A 17,408-nucleotide genomic window follows, 5' to 3' on the forward strand; every position below is an offset into this window, starting at 1 on the left:
AGATCTACACATCCAGAAAAATACTGCCCTGGTATGTGTTTGTTTATGACTGTATGTGTGCATATACATGGAAACATAGAAACATAGAAGACTGACAGCAGAAAAAGACCTCATGGTCCATCTAGTCTGCCCTTATACTATTTCCTGTATTTTATTTTAGGATGGATATATCGGAGAGGGGCGGCATACAAATCTAATAAATTATTAATTATTGTTAATTATATATGTTTTTATCCCAGGCATGTTTAAATTCAGTTACTGTGGATTTACCAACCACATCTGCTGGAAGTTTGTTCTAAGCATCTACTACTCTTTCAGTAAAATAATATTTCCTTACGTTGCTTCTGATCTTTCCCCCAACTAACCTCAGATTGTGCCCTCTTGTTCTTGTGTTCACTTTCCTATTAAAAACATTTCCCTTCTTAACCTTATTTAACCCTTTAACATATTTAAATGTTTCAATCATGTGCCCCCTTTCCCTTCTGTCCTCCAGACTATACAGATTGAGTTCATTAAGTCTTTCCTGAAAGGTTTTATGCTAAGACCTTCCACCATTTTTGTAGCTTGTCTTTTGTAGCCCCCATTCAATTTTATCAATATCTTTTTGTACACACACATGCACGCACACACACACGCAAGAACAAACTTCCATGCAGCATTTTTCAACTGTCGTGCAATCAACACCCGACAGAGAAGCAGCAGGAGACCCAAGGCTCTGTGGGAAGGAGTACCCTCCGGCTCCTGACAGAGACACCCCCACCGAGCAAAGAACTCCAGGAGGTCCGAGTGCCTTTTATCATGTGGTCGCTTCCAGATTGTTGCCGCCACTACCCACTCATTTTTCTCTCCCTAACATAAACCCTGCCTCTAACGCTAGAAGACCCCCATTGATACAGAGGGGTATGGAAGCTCCGCTTTGGACTCCATTGGTCTGCCTGCTCTGTCACTTAGCTTTGGTCTCTCCTGAAGTGATGCCCCCATGATGGTACCTTGGCGAAGCGCTTACAAGGGTTACAAGAGAGGAAGTGGCCATGGACTTGCAGTCAGTCAGAGAAGGGGATGTTTGAATTAAGAGTTCCAATTCATTATTAAAGTGACATGAAACTCCTTACACCAGGAATCTCCAACCTTGGCAACGTTAAGATTTGTGGACTTCAACTCCCAGAATTCTTCTTTATTATTTCATCTATTATTATTTCATCTATTATCCCCAGCAGTTAGACATTGCTTAAACAAGCTCAAATTAAATATCTTTTACACAGTATGAGGGGGGAAAGGAAAAACAGGATGATTAGCAGCCAAATGGATTAGCAGTCAGTTACAGTAATGAAGGGTACGTTGTTGGAAAATCTAAAGTAATAGGTTGAGAACATCATCCTGGAGAAAGCACTTGGTCACTCCAATAAGAGTACCAAAATCATCACCATCACAGTTAGACATATATTTAGAAAACAATTTTAAAATGAACAGCTTTTAAATAGTAATCAACTAGGGGAATGATGCTCCAAAGGTGGGTCTGATGATAGAAAAGGCTCTTGTCTCAAATCCCATCATGTTGTCACTTCATCCAAAAATTAAATGACGATGATCAAAAGGAAAACCTATTTTGTTGTTGTCTTGGGTGATATCTGTGAAAAAAATTCAGATGCTCAGGCATGGAAATGTGTCATTCAAACATACTTTTCCACACACACCAAAAAAAGATTGAGGGGACATTGATACACACAGCAGTATTTTTCTGGATGTGTGGATATAGATATATCTATCCCCTTCCTCTGAAGACATCTGTGGGCCTAGCATTCTATCTAAGCCCTCAAAGTCTTCAAAGTAGTAGGAGAATCAAAACAACATTTGGACACCTGCAAAGGAAGACTTTTGTCAGCCTTTGCATTTCTTCTTGTCCTGCTTGCCTCAGCTTCCGTAATAACGGGGGGAGGGGGGAGGAAAAAAACGGAGTTTTGGGAGAGGAGTAGGTATGCTGTAGTTTATCCTTTTTGAGGTTTTGAATACTGTTAAGGGAGGGTTAGTCCCACCATTATCTCCCTGGCACAGCTAGGCATCATGGACTTGTTTATAGCCTACTGACGTTCAACGGCTGCAGCATGCCAGATGTAGAAGATCTAATGGCCGATACGCCCACCTGTGGCAGTGGGAGGAGAGAGGAAGGAGGAGGAGCTCACAAAGCCCTTGGGGCTTTGCTGCACAGTGCTGCCAGGAGACTCTTCCACCAGCCTGTCTGCTGCTACTGCAGCTCTCACAAGCACTGCAGACCAGGCAAGATGGGGAAAGATGGGGAGAAATTGAAACTTCCTGGGTGACTTTGGGCCAATCACCAGCAGAGTTCCAGTGCTATTTTAATTCTTATTGGAGGAGAGTATGAAAATTGGAAAAAAAATCTCATTAATTTGGGATAGCAGAAGGATACTGCTGTGAGTGTTCCCTGTCAGTCTTTGGAATTGTCAGATTCAGAAGACGAAGATGATGTAGAAGCTGTTAATTACCCTGATTTAAGAGATGTGGAGGAAGCTAATGATGATGAAAATGAAATAGAACAGCCATCCGATGAAAGTATGCAGAGTAATACTTCTTTAGATAACGGGAGGGGAATCCTTGAAGGGAGTCCTTGGTTAAGTGCAAAGTTCAGAAGGTCAGATAAAAGAAAAGATGAACTTGGTGGGGAAGAGGTTTTAATATGCTGTTCAGAGTGTATAAATTAATTAATTACATCACATTTGGAATTGACCAGAAGAGATGAATGCTTTTCTTCAAAGTGCTATAAACAAGATGGATGTGTTTGCCATTTCTCCAGAGAAGTGAGTTTTATATTGCATGATAAAACTGTTTTTAATAGTGTGAACCTGACCCAGAGATAAGAAGATGTTCCGAAATATACAGCCTGTTCTTTTAGAAAGAATTATAACTTTGTCATTTTAGTTTGTAAGATTGGAATGCATTTTGCATGCCAGAGCCATATATGATGAATTCTAATGTGGAAGGAAAATAAATAAATAAATAAATGTTGTTTTAAAAATTACAAGCCTGTAAAACTCTTATTCTTGGAGCAGCCAGCCAGATTCTAGTCCAGGTCCAAAATAGATACTGGCTGAAGAAAGAAAAAAAACACAATGGGAATTTCTTTACAGTTTTCATTTTTTAAGGGCCCCTGGAGGCGCTGATAGGAAAAAAGGAAGCTGTGTGCTCCTTCCCATATTTGGGTATAGCTCCAGGACAGAAAAAAGCATTGCTCTTCCCTGGAGCAAGCTAAAGGGATGAGATCCTGTGGTCTAGAGGTTAAAGCTGCTGCCTTGCAGAGCAGACCCCACAGGCATGGCTAGCTGCAGAGAGCAAAAGAGCTTGAAATACCAGTCTCCCTTTTTTTTCATTATCAGCAAAAATGTGTTTGTGTGTGTGTGTGTGTGTGTGTGTGTGTGTGTGAACTACACACCAAAGTAAAAACAATCTCAAACTGAAATCCCATACAGCTGTTCTGCTGAACACATTCTGCAAAAAGGGTTTTGCGAAATCAGTAACACTGATCTTGTTGTCTTGGGTGACATTGTGAAAAAAATTCAGGTGCTCAGGCATGAAAATCTGCTGCTCAGACACTATACTTATCTGCACACACCAGAAAAATATTAGAGGGAACAATGGACCCAAGGGAGGCACTTGGAAGGATTTTGGGATCTTTGCGCAATCTGTGCACCTTTTCCCTCAAATCTTGCTTTCCATTTGTTGCATTCACTTCTTCTCTAGTAAAAGTTCTATTTTTATTTCAAATAGAATCAGAGTTTTACTTTCCTGGGCTCTGAAGGGAAGCACATCGACATTAAGCAAGATCTGCATTAAATAGTCATCCCGAAGAGAAATCTACCAAGGGGACTAAGCAACCATGTCCAGCCAAGACAGCGAGAGGAAAGAACAGCTGAACCTCCCTCCCTCCACTCAAAGAAAGCCAAGAGCAGTCTGAGTGGGAATGTGAGGAGGAAACTGAAACCAGGCCTCCTCCCAGAGCTAAGTAATTTTAGGAAAGGGGAGTCCCGATGCCCTGGAGGAGAAACCCCCCTAGTGTGACTGTATCCCAGAGCCAAAAGCAAAGAGCTAATTGGGAAGAGTAGGAGAAGGAAGAACCTTTGCTGACCGACACCTTGCGAAGCCTGAGGGAAGCTTTAGAGAGCCAAAGAAGCCATGGAAGGTATGCATTGCTGGCTGGGAGGGGGGGTGAAGCTGAAGAGGCTGAGGAGGAGGCCCACTCAGAGAAATCTTCAGAGGTCCAGGCTGCCCCAGGTACCTCAGCTGGTGTTGCCAGAGCTCCAATAGCCCAAGGGTCCCTTGCCAGGGAGAGGACCACAGAGGTGTTGAATTCCAAAGATTCCGCCGCTGGGAATAGAAATACAATGGAGATTCAAGAGCTTTCGGCTTTTTCCTCACACAAGTCTAGAATCATATGCAAGAGTATGGGGAAGGATTTCCTAATGAAGCCTCCAAAGTGTGATGGTCTTTTTGGCCCTGGAAGGCATAGCAGCTGAATGGATGGTAGATCTCCATAATGAAGATGACCCAGTGATGAGGGACTATAATGCTTTTATAACTGCCCTCCGGGTGCATTTTGAGAACCCCCTAGCTGAACGCAAGGCTAGAAAAAGGATGAAAAACCTGACCCAGGAGGGAAGATCAGTGGCTGAATATAAATCAGTAAACTGGTGATTTATATGCGAAGGTATTTGGCTAAAGCCCTGATGGATTATTACAAAGATGGCCTGAATGAGGACATTTTCCAATGCTGCTGTGCTCGGGGAATTTCTAAAGATTTACAACGTTAGTATGTCTTAGCATTAGAAGTGGAATCAGCATAGAGAAGCTTACAGTCAGGATGAGCCCTCTACCCCAGCTATGGCAGGTGGTTCCAGAAGGATGAAGGGAGAGGCAGGAGCCAAACCCAAAACATCTGCCTATTTCATATTGGAAAGGAGGGGCACTGGGTGGCTGGGTTGCCAAACCTGTTCCAAGAATGACCCCTACTGGTGGAAAGAAACCTGACAAGCTAACTGCAAAAGCTCATGAATCTGTCCTGAAATGAGTGGAAACCATAGAGGTTGCCCCCCCCCCCCCAAGGGAAGGAGCCAGGGCTTCTGATTTTCCCAGGTGACAACTACAGCGAACTGGATGATGATTCCTTGGTAAATCCAAACAATGGACCCCTCTACCTTCTGATCAAATTGAGGATTTAATCACCTGGTGCCCAGGGGAAGATGCTTGCTCTTTTGGATTTTGGATGCACCAGATGTGTAATTAGCCCAGAGGTGGTGGAGAAATTGGGACTAAAGCTAAAATGCATGAATGAGTCTATTACTTTTTGCCAATTGGATGGGACAGTGGCTGGGGGAGGACCAGCTCAATATGAGATTGAACCTATAGAAATAAGGCTCGGGGGCCACCAAGAGACTATAAGCTTTATCGTGGCCCCAGGGATGGACAATTGCCTATTCCTAGTGTTGCCCTAGCTTAAACTGCAGAACAGGAGTGTTACGCATCCCCCACAACCAAAGGGGGGAATCAAACCTCGAGGCAGAGGGTTCTAATGAGGAGGCTGCAGTAGGAGAGGAACATATTGGTGGGGAAGAAAAGATACTAGAAGAGTACTGGGACCTAAAAGAAGCATTTAGTGAGAGGGCCTCAGATACGTTGCCACCCTACTATGCCATGGAGTGCAATATAGAAATTCTGTCTGGTGTGAAACTACTTAAACCAAACACCTCGATAGCTAGATGAATTACACAGTTTCATTGATAAAACCCTAGAATGGGGTTTCCTTCAGCCAGCTAGGCCACAAGTGGCTGCCCCTATCCTCTTCCAGGAGAAGAAAGATGGCTCCTTACACCTCTGTATTTACTAGAACAGTCTGAATGTGTTGAGAATATATATCCCCTACCCCTCATGAAAGACATGCTAGCTCACATTGAAAAAGGGAGAATCTTCACTAAGCTGGATTTACCAGAGGCCTATTACAGAGTCTGAATTAAAGAAGGAGATGAGTGGAAAACTGCTTTCAGTTGCCTGCTGGGTTGCTTTCAATTTCGAGTGCTACCCTTTGGCCCATAGGGGGCGCCAGCAGAATTCATACAGCTGAACAATGAGGTAGTCCATAAACATTTATACAAGGAGGTCTTGGTATATCTTGATGACATACTTATTTACACACAAACCATGGAAGAACATGTGATGCTGGTGTGGTCAGTGCTAGAAAAACTCAGTGACCGAATTGTATGCCAAGTTGTCGAAATGTGAGTTTCACCAAAGCAAAATTGGCTATCTGGGTACCACGTATTACATCAGTGGTTGGAGATGGATCCCGAAAAGGTGAGGGCTGTCTTGGAATGGTCTGCCTCACTCACCTGTAAGCAACTGTAGAGTTTCCTGGATTTTGCAAATTTGCAGGAAGGGCAGTGCTGCTTCAGGCGAATGCGGAGGGAGTTTTACAACCTAATGCTTACATCTCCTGGAAGCTGAGACTGAAAGAAGGTGGGCCATCTGGGAAAAGGAAGATTTTGCTGTCCGATGGGTCCTACTAACCTGGAGGCACTTCCTTGAAAGGGTCAAACATCCTTTTGAAGTGTGGACTGATCATAAAAACCTAGAGATGCTAAAAAAAATCCCAGAAAGTTGTCACCCAAGCAAGTTCACTGGGTGCAGCATTTTGTCTGATTCACTTTTTCACTACACTATCTTTTCTCCAAACAGGTTCATTTCGTGCATGCCTGAAAAGTCCGTCAGAAAAAAACCTGGCTAAGTTGTTTATTCAACATGTGTATAGGCTCCATGAGGGTTACAATTTACTTCCACTTTAGAAGGGGTTCCTATCTTTGATAGGTTCCACTCAGGAATTAAACTCCGCCCATAATCCACAGACCAATGGGGTATGCGAGAGAGCCAATTCTCTGCTAGAGCAGTACCCCTGTTGTTACAAAAATTATCAGCAAAATAATTGGAATGACTTGCTGCCATTCGCGGAGGTGGCCTATAATAACCTTGTGCATAGTAGCACTGGTTTCATCTCATTCAGGGTTGTCTACTGCCAAGACTTTGTACCCATCCCTGAATTACCACAGGAAGAGCACCAAATCCCTTCATTAAAGGAGTGGATTGATCAATCGCAGTTAAATTGGCCTGTGGTTCGTAAAACCCTCAATGAGGCTTACCAGGCTCATAAAACCCAAGCAGATAATAAAAGAGTTAAGCCCAGGGAATACCAAGTAGGAGATACAGCTTTCCTATCTATAAAGTTCCTGCAGAAATCCAAGAAACTGGGCCCCAAATATGTAAGACCTTTTCCCATTGTGAAAATTGTCAACCCGGTAGCGGTGCAGCTGGATCTACCAAAAACCCTGAGAAGGATTCACCCTGTATTTAATGCACGCCTTTTAAAATCAGAATACCCTTCGGCCCACCCTGGCCCATCTCCCTATCCCACCCCCTTGTCCCACTGCTTATTGAGGGAGAACAGCATTTTGAAATCAAAGAAATCTTAGATTCTAGGAGACATAGAGGAAGGTTGCAATATCTAGTTGGTTGGAAACATTTCCCCGCCTCTCACGCTGAGTGGGTAAATGAAAGTCCCAAAATTGGTTGATCTATTCCATCCAAGTATCCTAATAAAACTGTGAACTTTCATTTATTGTATATTACTATTGCTGTTCTTATGTGCTGTGTTTTCTTTTCTAGAACTAATGTCCCTGTTGCAGGGGCGGCCTCTGCTTTTCTTCTTGTCCTGCTTGTCTCGGCTTCCATAGTAACGGTGGGAGGGGGAGGAAAAAATTGGAGTTTTGGGAGGGGAGTAAGTGTGCTAGGGGTTACCCTATTTGAAGTTTTGAATATTGTTAAGGGAGGGTTAGTTCCACCATTCTCTGTCATAGCTAAGCATCATGGACTTGTTTACAGCCTATTCAGGGTCAATGGCTGCAGCGTACCAAATGTGGAAGATCTAACAGCCGATGCAACCACCTGATACCTTAAGACATGGGGATTGGATGGATGACCCAAGTGGGAACTTGGCAGGGTTTGAGTTTTACTTTCCTGGGCTCTGAAAGCATACCTGACAACCTTTTTCCATTGTTCTATGATGTACAGACAAATTCCCTTAGATTGGCTGAAGGGTTAAAATGTGCTCCACGGCACCTGTACACACAGGACACCAAGCTGAATAGATGTCAGTGAAAAAAGTCAGTCTTCTAATTGACATGGAGTTTATTATGAATTGCGCTTTAAAAATGCTGAAAATTCTTAAACTCTCCCCTTCCCCATTCCTAGCATTTAAATTGCATTTAATAACTCAAAACTAACTGAAATAGCTGAAATAACAAAAACTGAAATAAAAACTAGAGCCTCTAAACCAGTTAGAGATTTGCAGCAAAGGTTGTTATTTATTCATAATGCTCCAAATCTAATATTTACTTCTACTTTGAATGACAATATGAATCTAAAAGTGTATGAGAAGGCATTGTAGGTTTCGACAAAGTAAAAATATTTATTCCACAGGTTGATATCTATAGAAGACCAGTTTCTCTTTGTAGATGGGATTGTATTTTAATTTGTGTTTTTATTTGCTTTTAGTGTTTGCAAAAGATGTATACGGAAAATGGATCACCACTGCCCATGGGTTAATAACTGTGTAGGAGAGAACAACCAGAAATACTTTGTACTGTTTACAGTAAGTAATTCACTGATCTGTGTAACTTTGAAATTGGCCCTGCAATTTCAAATACAGTAGTACCTCTAGATACGAGCTGCTCTACATACGAGTATTTCCAGATACGAGCTAGGAGGGGAGAGACATTTCTGTTCTACTCTCGAGCTCAAATTCGGGATACGAGCCGAGGCCAAGTCTCGCTCCAGGCTGTGCCCCCTCCGAGCGCTCACCGCCCCCGCCCGGGAAACCGGAGCATCCTTCCCCTCCACGCACTTCGCCCTGCCTGCCTCCTGGCTGAAGCGGGCGGCGGCAGACCACCTTTGGGTTTTCGGCTGGGGGGAAGGGAGTTAGGAAGGTCCTCCTGCTCGCCTGGTTACCTTGTGTGCGCCGCAGAACGGGACGAGCCGGCGATGCATGCCCTGCCTCCCCCACCCTGGCTGCGGGCCGTCCGCGCCACTGCTCCGCTCGGTCGGCGGCCCCGGAGAGGCAGGAGCCGGGCGCTGGCCTGTTTTTGTCCCCCGCCACCGCCGCCTGCGAAGTGCGTGGAGGGGAAGGATGCTCCGGTTTCCCGGGCGGGGGCGGTGAGCGCTCGGAGGGGGCACAGCCGGGAGCGAGACTTGGCCTCCGCCGCGGCTGCTGCCCGCCTGCTTCTCTCTCCCTCCTTCCCTGCGGTGCTTGGCGAGCGGAGAGGCGGTTGCCTCACCTGCCGCCCTGCTCTGCTTCCCTCCCTCCCTCCCTCCCTCCGCAGACCCAGAGACAAACAAACAGAAAGGAGGCGCGGAGCGGGGGGAGCCGCCTGGCAGAGCGCTTGCAGCCAGCGGGCGGCGGGGGACAAAAAGCAGGCCAGCGCCCGGCTCCTGCCTCTCCGGGGCCGCCGACCGAGTGGAGCAGCAGCGCGGACGGCCCGCAGCCAGGGTGGGGGAGGCGGGGTGCGCATTGCCGGCTCGTCCCGTTCTGCGGCGCACACAAGGTAACCAGGTGAGCAGGAGGACCTTCCTAACTCCCTCCCCCCAGCACTTCGCCCAGGACAACAGGCAGGGCGAAGCAGCATGCAGCAAAGGGAAGCTCAAACCGCCGCCGGCTTCAGCTTCCCATTGCTCCGCGGGCGGCAGCAGACCGCCTTTGTGTTTTTGGCTGTGGGGGGAGCAGGATGACCTTCCTGACTGCATGGCATCCTGCATGCAGGATGACATGCATGGCAAAGGGCGGGGAGGATCGGGAGGCTGAAGCCTCCTTCGGTGGTGGCGGCCGGTTTCTGATTTTTGGGCTTGCACGCATTAATCGCTTTTCCATTGATTCCTATGGGAAACAATGTTTTGTCTTACGAACTTTTCACCTTACGAGCCTCCTCCCGGCACCAATTAAGTTCATAAGACAAGGTATTACTGTACAGGTGAACCTCGAAACATGAGAATATCATGCAAACATTCATTTATTTCGGTAATGCAACTTAAAAGGTGAAATGTAATATATGAGAGATACTCATAGCATGCAAGATAGTTTAAGCCGTGATTTGTCATAATTGTGATGATTATGGGGTGATGATGTTCATCCATTGTGTTCGAGGAGGACCTTGACATCTAATGGGTTTTGGGCTGTACATGATGTGTCCTCAAGTGGCTGGTAAGACCTGTACGGGCACAGAATATTTTGGCACATGTTGGGCAGACATATTGGGCACCATTGTCACAGCATTTGCATTTGCAGCCCTGGCTTTGTGGAGTGCTCACTTCTCTACTGCTCTGAATGTTTTTCAGGCTTCAGATGTCTGGCAGTCTTGGTGGATCAGCATGCGCCATGTTGGTCGATCATGTGCCAGGGTTTCCCAGGAGGTGGTGGGGATATTGAGGGATTTGAAGGAGGCTTTCAACGTGTCTTTGTAATGCTTCCTTTGTCTCCCATGCAATCGCTTTCCTTTAGGTAGCTAACCATAGAGGAGCTGTTCAGGGATGCGATAGTCTGGCATCTTATCACATGGACTGCCCAGCGTGTCTGGGCTTTCATCAGCAGGGTGAAAATTGATGGCAGGCCTTCTCTGGAGAGGACCTCAATGTCAGGCATCTTATCTTGCCACTGGATCCTCAGAATTCTATGAAGGCAGGTCATGTGAAAGTGGTTCAATTGCCTAGCATCTCTCCTGTATACAGTCCAAGTCTCAATGGCATACAACAGGGTGGTTAGCACTATTGGTTGGTTGACTTTGAGCTTTGTAACAAGGTTTATTCAAAATTGGCTCCACACATTGGTGCCTAATGCAGAGCTTGTTTTGGCGATTCTTCAGTTGACCTCAATGTCAATTATCACTGCACAGGATAGGGTGCTGCCAAGGCATGTAAATTGGTCCGTTACTTGTAGTTTTTGTCCCTGTGAAGTTGGGCTCTTGGTATTTGGCTTTCGGAGCTGGCTGATGCATCACTTCTGCCTTCTTTATGTTGAAAAGGAGACCAAAGTTGTTGCATGCTGCTGCAAAATTATTCACACTGGTTTGCATTTTGTGCTCTGATCCAGCCTACAGAGCACAGTCGTCAGCAAAGAGGAGGTCACGTAGCACAGTCTTCTTTATCTTGGTGACAGCCTGGAGTCTTCGCAGGTTGGACAGTATCCCATTGGGCCTGTATCTCAGGCTAACTCCCAGAGAACTGTTCTGGAAAGCATCTAACAGCATGGCTAAAAACATATTGCTGAACAAGGTCGGGCCAACACACACCCTTGTTTGATGACGTTTGTGACAGAAAATCCCTCTGAAGCTTCTCCATTGTCCAGCACACAGGCCATCTTACTGTCATGAAATTGATGTACCATCAGGATGAATTTATCAGGGCACTCAAATTTTGGCATGCTGTGGCACAGGCCTTCACTATTGACAGTGTCAAATGCCTTAGTGAGATCCACGAAGGTGGTGTACAGATCACAATTCTGCTCTTGCCACTTCTCTTGGAATTGTTGGGCTGCAAAGATCATGTCCACAGTGCCATGCTTTTTGCGGAAACCGCACTATGCTTCAGGTAATAGATCCTGTTCGAGGGATCAGTCAGGTGGTTCAGCAACACTCATGCAAGGATCTTGCCTGTGATGGAAAGCAGTTATATACCTCTATGATTATCACAGACATGTCAATTCCCTTTCCTCTTGTAGAGGTATATGATGGACGCATATTTCAGTTCCTAAGGAATGGTTCCTTGATTCCAGAAAAACTGGAACAGCTGAGTGAGTTTGTCGACAAGCACTGCAGCAGCATCCTTATAAATCTCTGCTGGTATTGCATCAGATCCTGGGGCTTGCCACTAGACAGCTGGTTAATGGCCTGTTGGGTTTTAGTCTTTGATGGTGAGAAGTCCAAGCTGTGGTTGATGTCCATGTGGGGTAATATGTCGATTGTCTCATTGTTGATAGAAGATGGGTGGTTCAATACAGATTGGAACTGCTCAGCCCAATGCTGTAGAATCAGGGTCTTCTCAGTGATGAGAGTTGCACCAGCTGTGTCCAGTAGAGGGGAGTTCCCTGGGGGCTGAGGTCCATACATAGATATGAGGGCTTCATAGAATCATTTAATATTGTTTCTATCAGCAAACCTCTGAATTTTGTCTGCTTTGGCATTCAACCAGGAGTCCTGCATCTCGCAAAGCTTGCTCTGTACGATCCTGTGAGTGTTGTTGAAGGCATTTTTCTTAGCTGTTGATGACAGGTCGTTCTGATAAGCATGATGAAGGCAGTGCTTTTCAGCAAATAGGGCCTTGATCTCTTCATCATTTTCATCCAACCAGTCCTGCTGTTTCTGTGTGAAGGTCCTAAAATCTTTAGCGCAGAAGAGTGCACAATGTCCCAAAAGTGTTCCCAGTCCTTCTCAGCATTTCCCTGAAATTGCAGCTCTGAGAGTTGGTTGTCAAGATCTTCTGCTAGTGAAGCTGCTGTGTTGGGGTCCTTCAGTTTACTGACATTGATCTGTTTCATTGCAGCTTTGTTTCCCTGTGGACATCTCTTTGGCTTGATGTGAAAGCTTAATTTGGAGATGATGAATCTGTAGTCAGTACAACAGTCAGCGCATGGCTGTGGTCACCCTTACATCCTGTCTGTTTTTTCTCCACACAATGACATAATCAATAAGATGCCAGTGCTTGAAATGTGGGTGCATCCATGATATCTTTTTGCAAGTGGGCAGGCGAAAGATGGTATTTGTGATGATCAGATTGTGAGCTGCACATGTTCTCAGTAGTAATAGGCAATTGCTGTTACATTTGCCAATTCCATTTTTTCCAATGACACCTTCCCAAGCAGAGTGATCAGAATCTACTCTCGCATTAAAATTGCCAAGTAGAATCAGCTTGTCATGTGCTTCACGGATGAAAGTAGGGCATCGAGATTGTCATAAAATTTGTCCTTTACTTCATCCAGGTTCATCATTGTGGGTGCATAGGCACCGATCAGTGTGACTTGCTTTCCTCTCGGCAGTGGGAGATGCAGTGTCATGAGTCGGTCATTCACTCCCTTGGGAAAACTGGCATGTTTGCAGACTAAATGATTTTTAACCACAAAGCCAACTCCAAATTCACGGCATTCATTATTGCTGCATCCACACCAGAAGAATGTATAACTACCACCTGTTTCTGTGAGTTGGCCTTCATTGGCTAGACGAGTTTCACACAGGGCCGCAATATCAATGTTAAATCTTGCAAGCTCTCTGGAGACCAGGGCTGTTCTTTTTCTGGTCGATTTGCTAAGGAGTTGTCTTGAAATGTACATACATTCCATGTGCCAATGGTGAGTGGTGTCATCTTACATTTTCTTTGAGATTTTGTTACACGGCCATATGAAATGGGATCCCCTCCAACCATGGCATGCTGGACAGGGTTCTATAAAGCAACGATATTTAGGGCACCTTTTTTAGTCCTTTCCTCTTACTATGGAGGTGACCAGTGATGTTCTGGAGAGGGCTGCTCAGCACAGTTCCCTGTAAGGTGCGCAGCACACTGGAGCACAGGCAAATCCTAAGGACAGCCCAGAGTTTTCCAAGCTGGTGCGCTGACAGACAGCTGATCTGCCCCGCCCAAGCTGTCGGCGGGGGAGAAAGCCCTGCTTCCTTGGCTCTGCTGTCGGTCGCGCCCACCTCCTCCCACACCCTTCCGCTTCCCTGAAACTGGGGGCAACGGGCCCGGGATTGGCCTACTCCGCCCTGAACTTCGCCTCCTCCCCTGCTGCTGCTTCCTCGCCTCACCTAAGCAGCCGGAGACCTTAAAACAAAGGAATCAATGTAAAAGTGCTGTTGGGCTGGCAATGTCTCCGTCCGCTTAGCTTTTTCTGTCCAGCCCGAAGCCGAAAGAAAAGTGCGAAGGCTGGCATTAATCTCTTTGTTTTAAAGTCTCTAGCTGCTTAGCTCCTCCGCCGAAAGAAAAGTGAAAAGGCTGCCTGCTTGAGCCTCCCGTTGCTCCATGCCGCTTTGCCCTGCCTGTCATCCTGGCTCAAGCGGGTGGCGGCGGACCTCTGTTGTGTTTTTGGGGGGCAGCAGACCTCCGTGGGGGGGGCAGGAGGACCTTCCTGACTCCCTCCCCCCAGCGCTTCGCCCAGCGCCCTCAATGGAGGTCTGCCGCTCTCCCCAAAAAACACAACAGAGGTCCACCGCCGTCCACTTGAGCCAGGATGACAGGCAGGGCGAAGCAGCGTGGAGCAATGGGAGGCTCAAGCTGGCGGCGGCAGACCTCCATTGTGTTTTTAGCTGGGGGGGCAGGAGGACCTTCCTGACTCCCTCACCCAGCACTTTGACCCAGGATGACAGGCAGCCTCCGCGCTTTTCTTTCGGCGGAGGAGCTAAGTGGCCAGAGACCTTAAAACAAAGGAATCAATGTAAAAGTGCCGCTGGGCTGGCAATGTCTCCAGCCACTTAGCTTTTCCGGTCCATCCCAAAGTCGAAAGAAAAGCACGAAGGCTAGCATTAATCCCTTTGTTTTAAAGTCTCCGGCTGCTTAGCTCCTCTGCCAAAAGAAAAGCGCAGAGGCTGCCTGCTTGAATCTCCTGTTGCTCCACGCCGCTTCGTCCTGCCTGTCATCCTGGGCGTAACACTGGGTGAGGTAGTCAGGAAGTTCCTCCTGCCCCCCCAGCCGAAAACACAACGGAGGTCTGCCGCCACAAGCTTGAGCCTCCCATTGCTCCATGCCACTTCGCCCTGCCTGTCGTCCTGGCTCAAGTGGGTGGCGCTGGACCTCCGTTGTGTTTTCAGGGGGGAGCGGCGGGAAAGCCCTGTGCCGGCCAGCAAAGCCGGCTTTCCGGGAAAGCAGCGCGCTTTTCAAACGTGCTGCTTTCCTGCACCTCTTTCCTGAGCGGGGGGGGGGGGGAAGTGGCCGCCTCCCCCCACCCAGGAAAGAGTTGCAGGAAAGCAGCGCATTTGAAAAGTGCGCTGCTTTCCCAGAAAGCCGGCTTTGCTGGCTGGCACAGGGCTTTCCTGGGCAGCTGGCTTGGGCCTGGTGCCAGTCAGCAAAGCCAGCTGCCCACCGGAGACGTGGAGAGAAAGAACGGAAAGAGAGGGAGGGAAATAGAAGTGGAGAGGAAGGAAGGAGGGAGGGAAGGGAAGGAAGGGAGAGAAAAGTGAATGAGAGGGAGAGAGAAAGGGAGGAAGAAAGGAAGGAAGGAAGGAAGGAAGAGATAAATATAAAGGGAGGGAGGGAGAAAGAGAGGGAGAGGGAGGGGAAGAGGGGAAGGAAGGAAGAGAGAGAGAGAAAGAGAAAAAAGTGAAAGGAAGAGAGAAGGAAAGAAGGAAGAGAGAGAGAGAGAGAAGATAGGAAGAGAGAGAGAGAGTGAGAGAGAGGAAGAAAGCAAGAGAGAGACAGAAAGCAAGAGAGAGAGAGAAGAGTGGAAGGAAGAGAGAGAGAGAGAGAAATGATAGAATAAAGGGGGGGGAAAAAGAGAAATGAGAAAATGAGGCAGAGAATGACAGAAAAGAGAGAAACAGAGAGAGAAGTGACTCTTGATTTAAAGCATATGGTAAAAGCACTTAAATAATAACAGAGGAAAAAAACCCCAGCCCTCACCTGTTTTTATTAATAGTTATGTTTTTGGATTTGCTGGTTGTTTTAGTTTTAATAGTAATAGAGTTTGGTTTTGTTTTATTATTAATTTCTTTTAATAAAAAAGAAGGGATTTATTATTTATTTATTTATTTATTCATTTATTTATTCATTCTTCTATGCCGCCCAGTCCCAAGGGGACTGCTGCTCAGACACTTTATTTTTCTGCCCACCCCGAAAAATAATTAAAGGGAACATTGTTGCTCAGTCACTCAGTTAGATGCTGAATTCAGTTGTTGCTTGTCAGCAGGAAGACTACCATTAGACCTGTTCAGGTCTGCGGCTATAGCTGCTAATGTATCCACACCTTCTGCTTAGTCGTTCACCCATTGTCACAGGACTTTACACATGATTTAGGGTGGATGTCAAAACTTGTGCATGAATTAGATTAAAGTGAAGGAGAGGTGCACATAGCCAGCCTAACTCTTTCTTCCCAGATTCCATCTTGTTCCAATAGCAGGACAAAAGTCGAGACAGTTGGAAATGTGCTGGGTGCAGTGGTTGACCAGGGCATCTTTTGTGTTTTGCTGTGCTCTTAGCGTACCACATCGCTTGCAGAGACCGTGTCAGAAATTAAAAATCCCTAGGTAATATCATAATGCAAAAAGTAGGCCTCAGGTAAGAATGCTGAATCATTCAGAGGCAGTTGAATGTGCAGCAACCTAGCAATTATGTGAAAAGTATTTAACTAGGCAAAAGCTCCCTGCTCTCTCTCTCTCTGTCTGTCTGTTTGCTGTTAGCTGTGTCCTGTTGCTGTTTGTGGAAGTATGTTTTGAAGAAGCTGTAACACTTTAAAAGTTGGTTCCTGTGAGTTATTGAAGTAAGATAGTTGTAGCAAGATACTAGTTTATTATATGTATAGTACAGGTAGTAGTAGTAGTAGCAGTAGCAGTAGTAGTAGTATAAAGAAGTAAATATATTTTTCTACTTTCTATTTTCTATACAACTTTCTACTGCTGATGTGTTTCATTGAAGATTTCATCTCTTCTACTGCTCTGTGGCTGGCTGACTGGTTGGGTTGGTGGGCTGGCTGGACTGGTTTGCTGCTTCAGCACAAACAGGCTAGTTTCTGCAAATGCAGCTCTGATAGGTTATGGGCCCAGAGTCTGGGGCCCAGGGTCTGATTGGTTAGTAGCCCAGAGTAGCCTAGAGTAGGCCAGGATTAGATTCAGAGTAAACCAAGATTAAGCCCAAAGTAACCAAGTTAAAGCCCATACCAGGCTAGCCCAGACTGAAGATACAGAGTTCCTGTGTTCCTGTGTGGGAGAAGAAGCAAGAAGACCAGGATTGGTGAAAACCAGGATTGGTGGCCAATGCTGATGAGATTTGCTACAAGCAAGTAAAAGTTAAAGTTTGGCAAGCCAGGTTTCTGTAAGATACAGAGCTTGGTGGATTGCTGAAGAATTGTTTAAAGTGAACTGTTTCTCAATAAGAAGAGGCCTATGTGCTAATTAAGAATGGTGTTTTCAGCAGCAAATTTGGGAAGTGATAGAGGCTCCTTCTGAGAAAGATGACGAAAATAAAGATAAAAAACAGGTTAGTTCAAAAAGCGAAGGCAACTATTATTCTGGCTTTGGATGACAGCCAACTTGTTAACATGAAAAGTAAACATAGTGCTTTTGAAGTTTGGCAAAGATTTAAGGAGCTGTATCAGAGAGATACAGCTGGTG

The 17,408-nt window shown here is 46.1% G+C and overlaps 1 protein-coding gene across 7 annotated transcripts in view; it reads left to right on the forward strand.

The window, feature by feature from the left end:
- ZDHHC3 (zinc finger DHHC-type palmitoyltransferase 3) overlaps nt 1–17,408 on the forward strand; it is a 331,954-nt gene that overhangs the window by 169,698 nt on the left and 144,848 nt on the right. For all 7 annotated transcript variants that reach the window (XM_070727364.1, XM_070727367.1, XM_070727368.1 and 4 more), the window contains exon 4: nt 8,608–8,704. In XM_070727364.1, coding sequence (XP_070583465.1) covers nt 8,608–8,704 — 97 coding nt within the window. The remainder of the gene's footprint in view (nt 1–8,607; nt 8,705–17,408) is intronic.

The sequence above is a fragment of the Erythrolamprus reginae genome, chromosome Z (genome assembly GCF_031021105.1).
Source record: "Erythrolamprus reginae isolate rEryReg1 chromosome Z, rEryReg1.hap1, whole genome shotgun sequence".
NCBI lineage: Eukaryota > Metazoa > Chordata > Lepidosauria > Squamata > Dipsadidae > Erythrolamprus > Erythrolamprus reginae.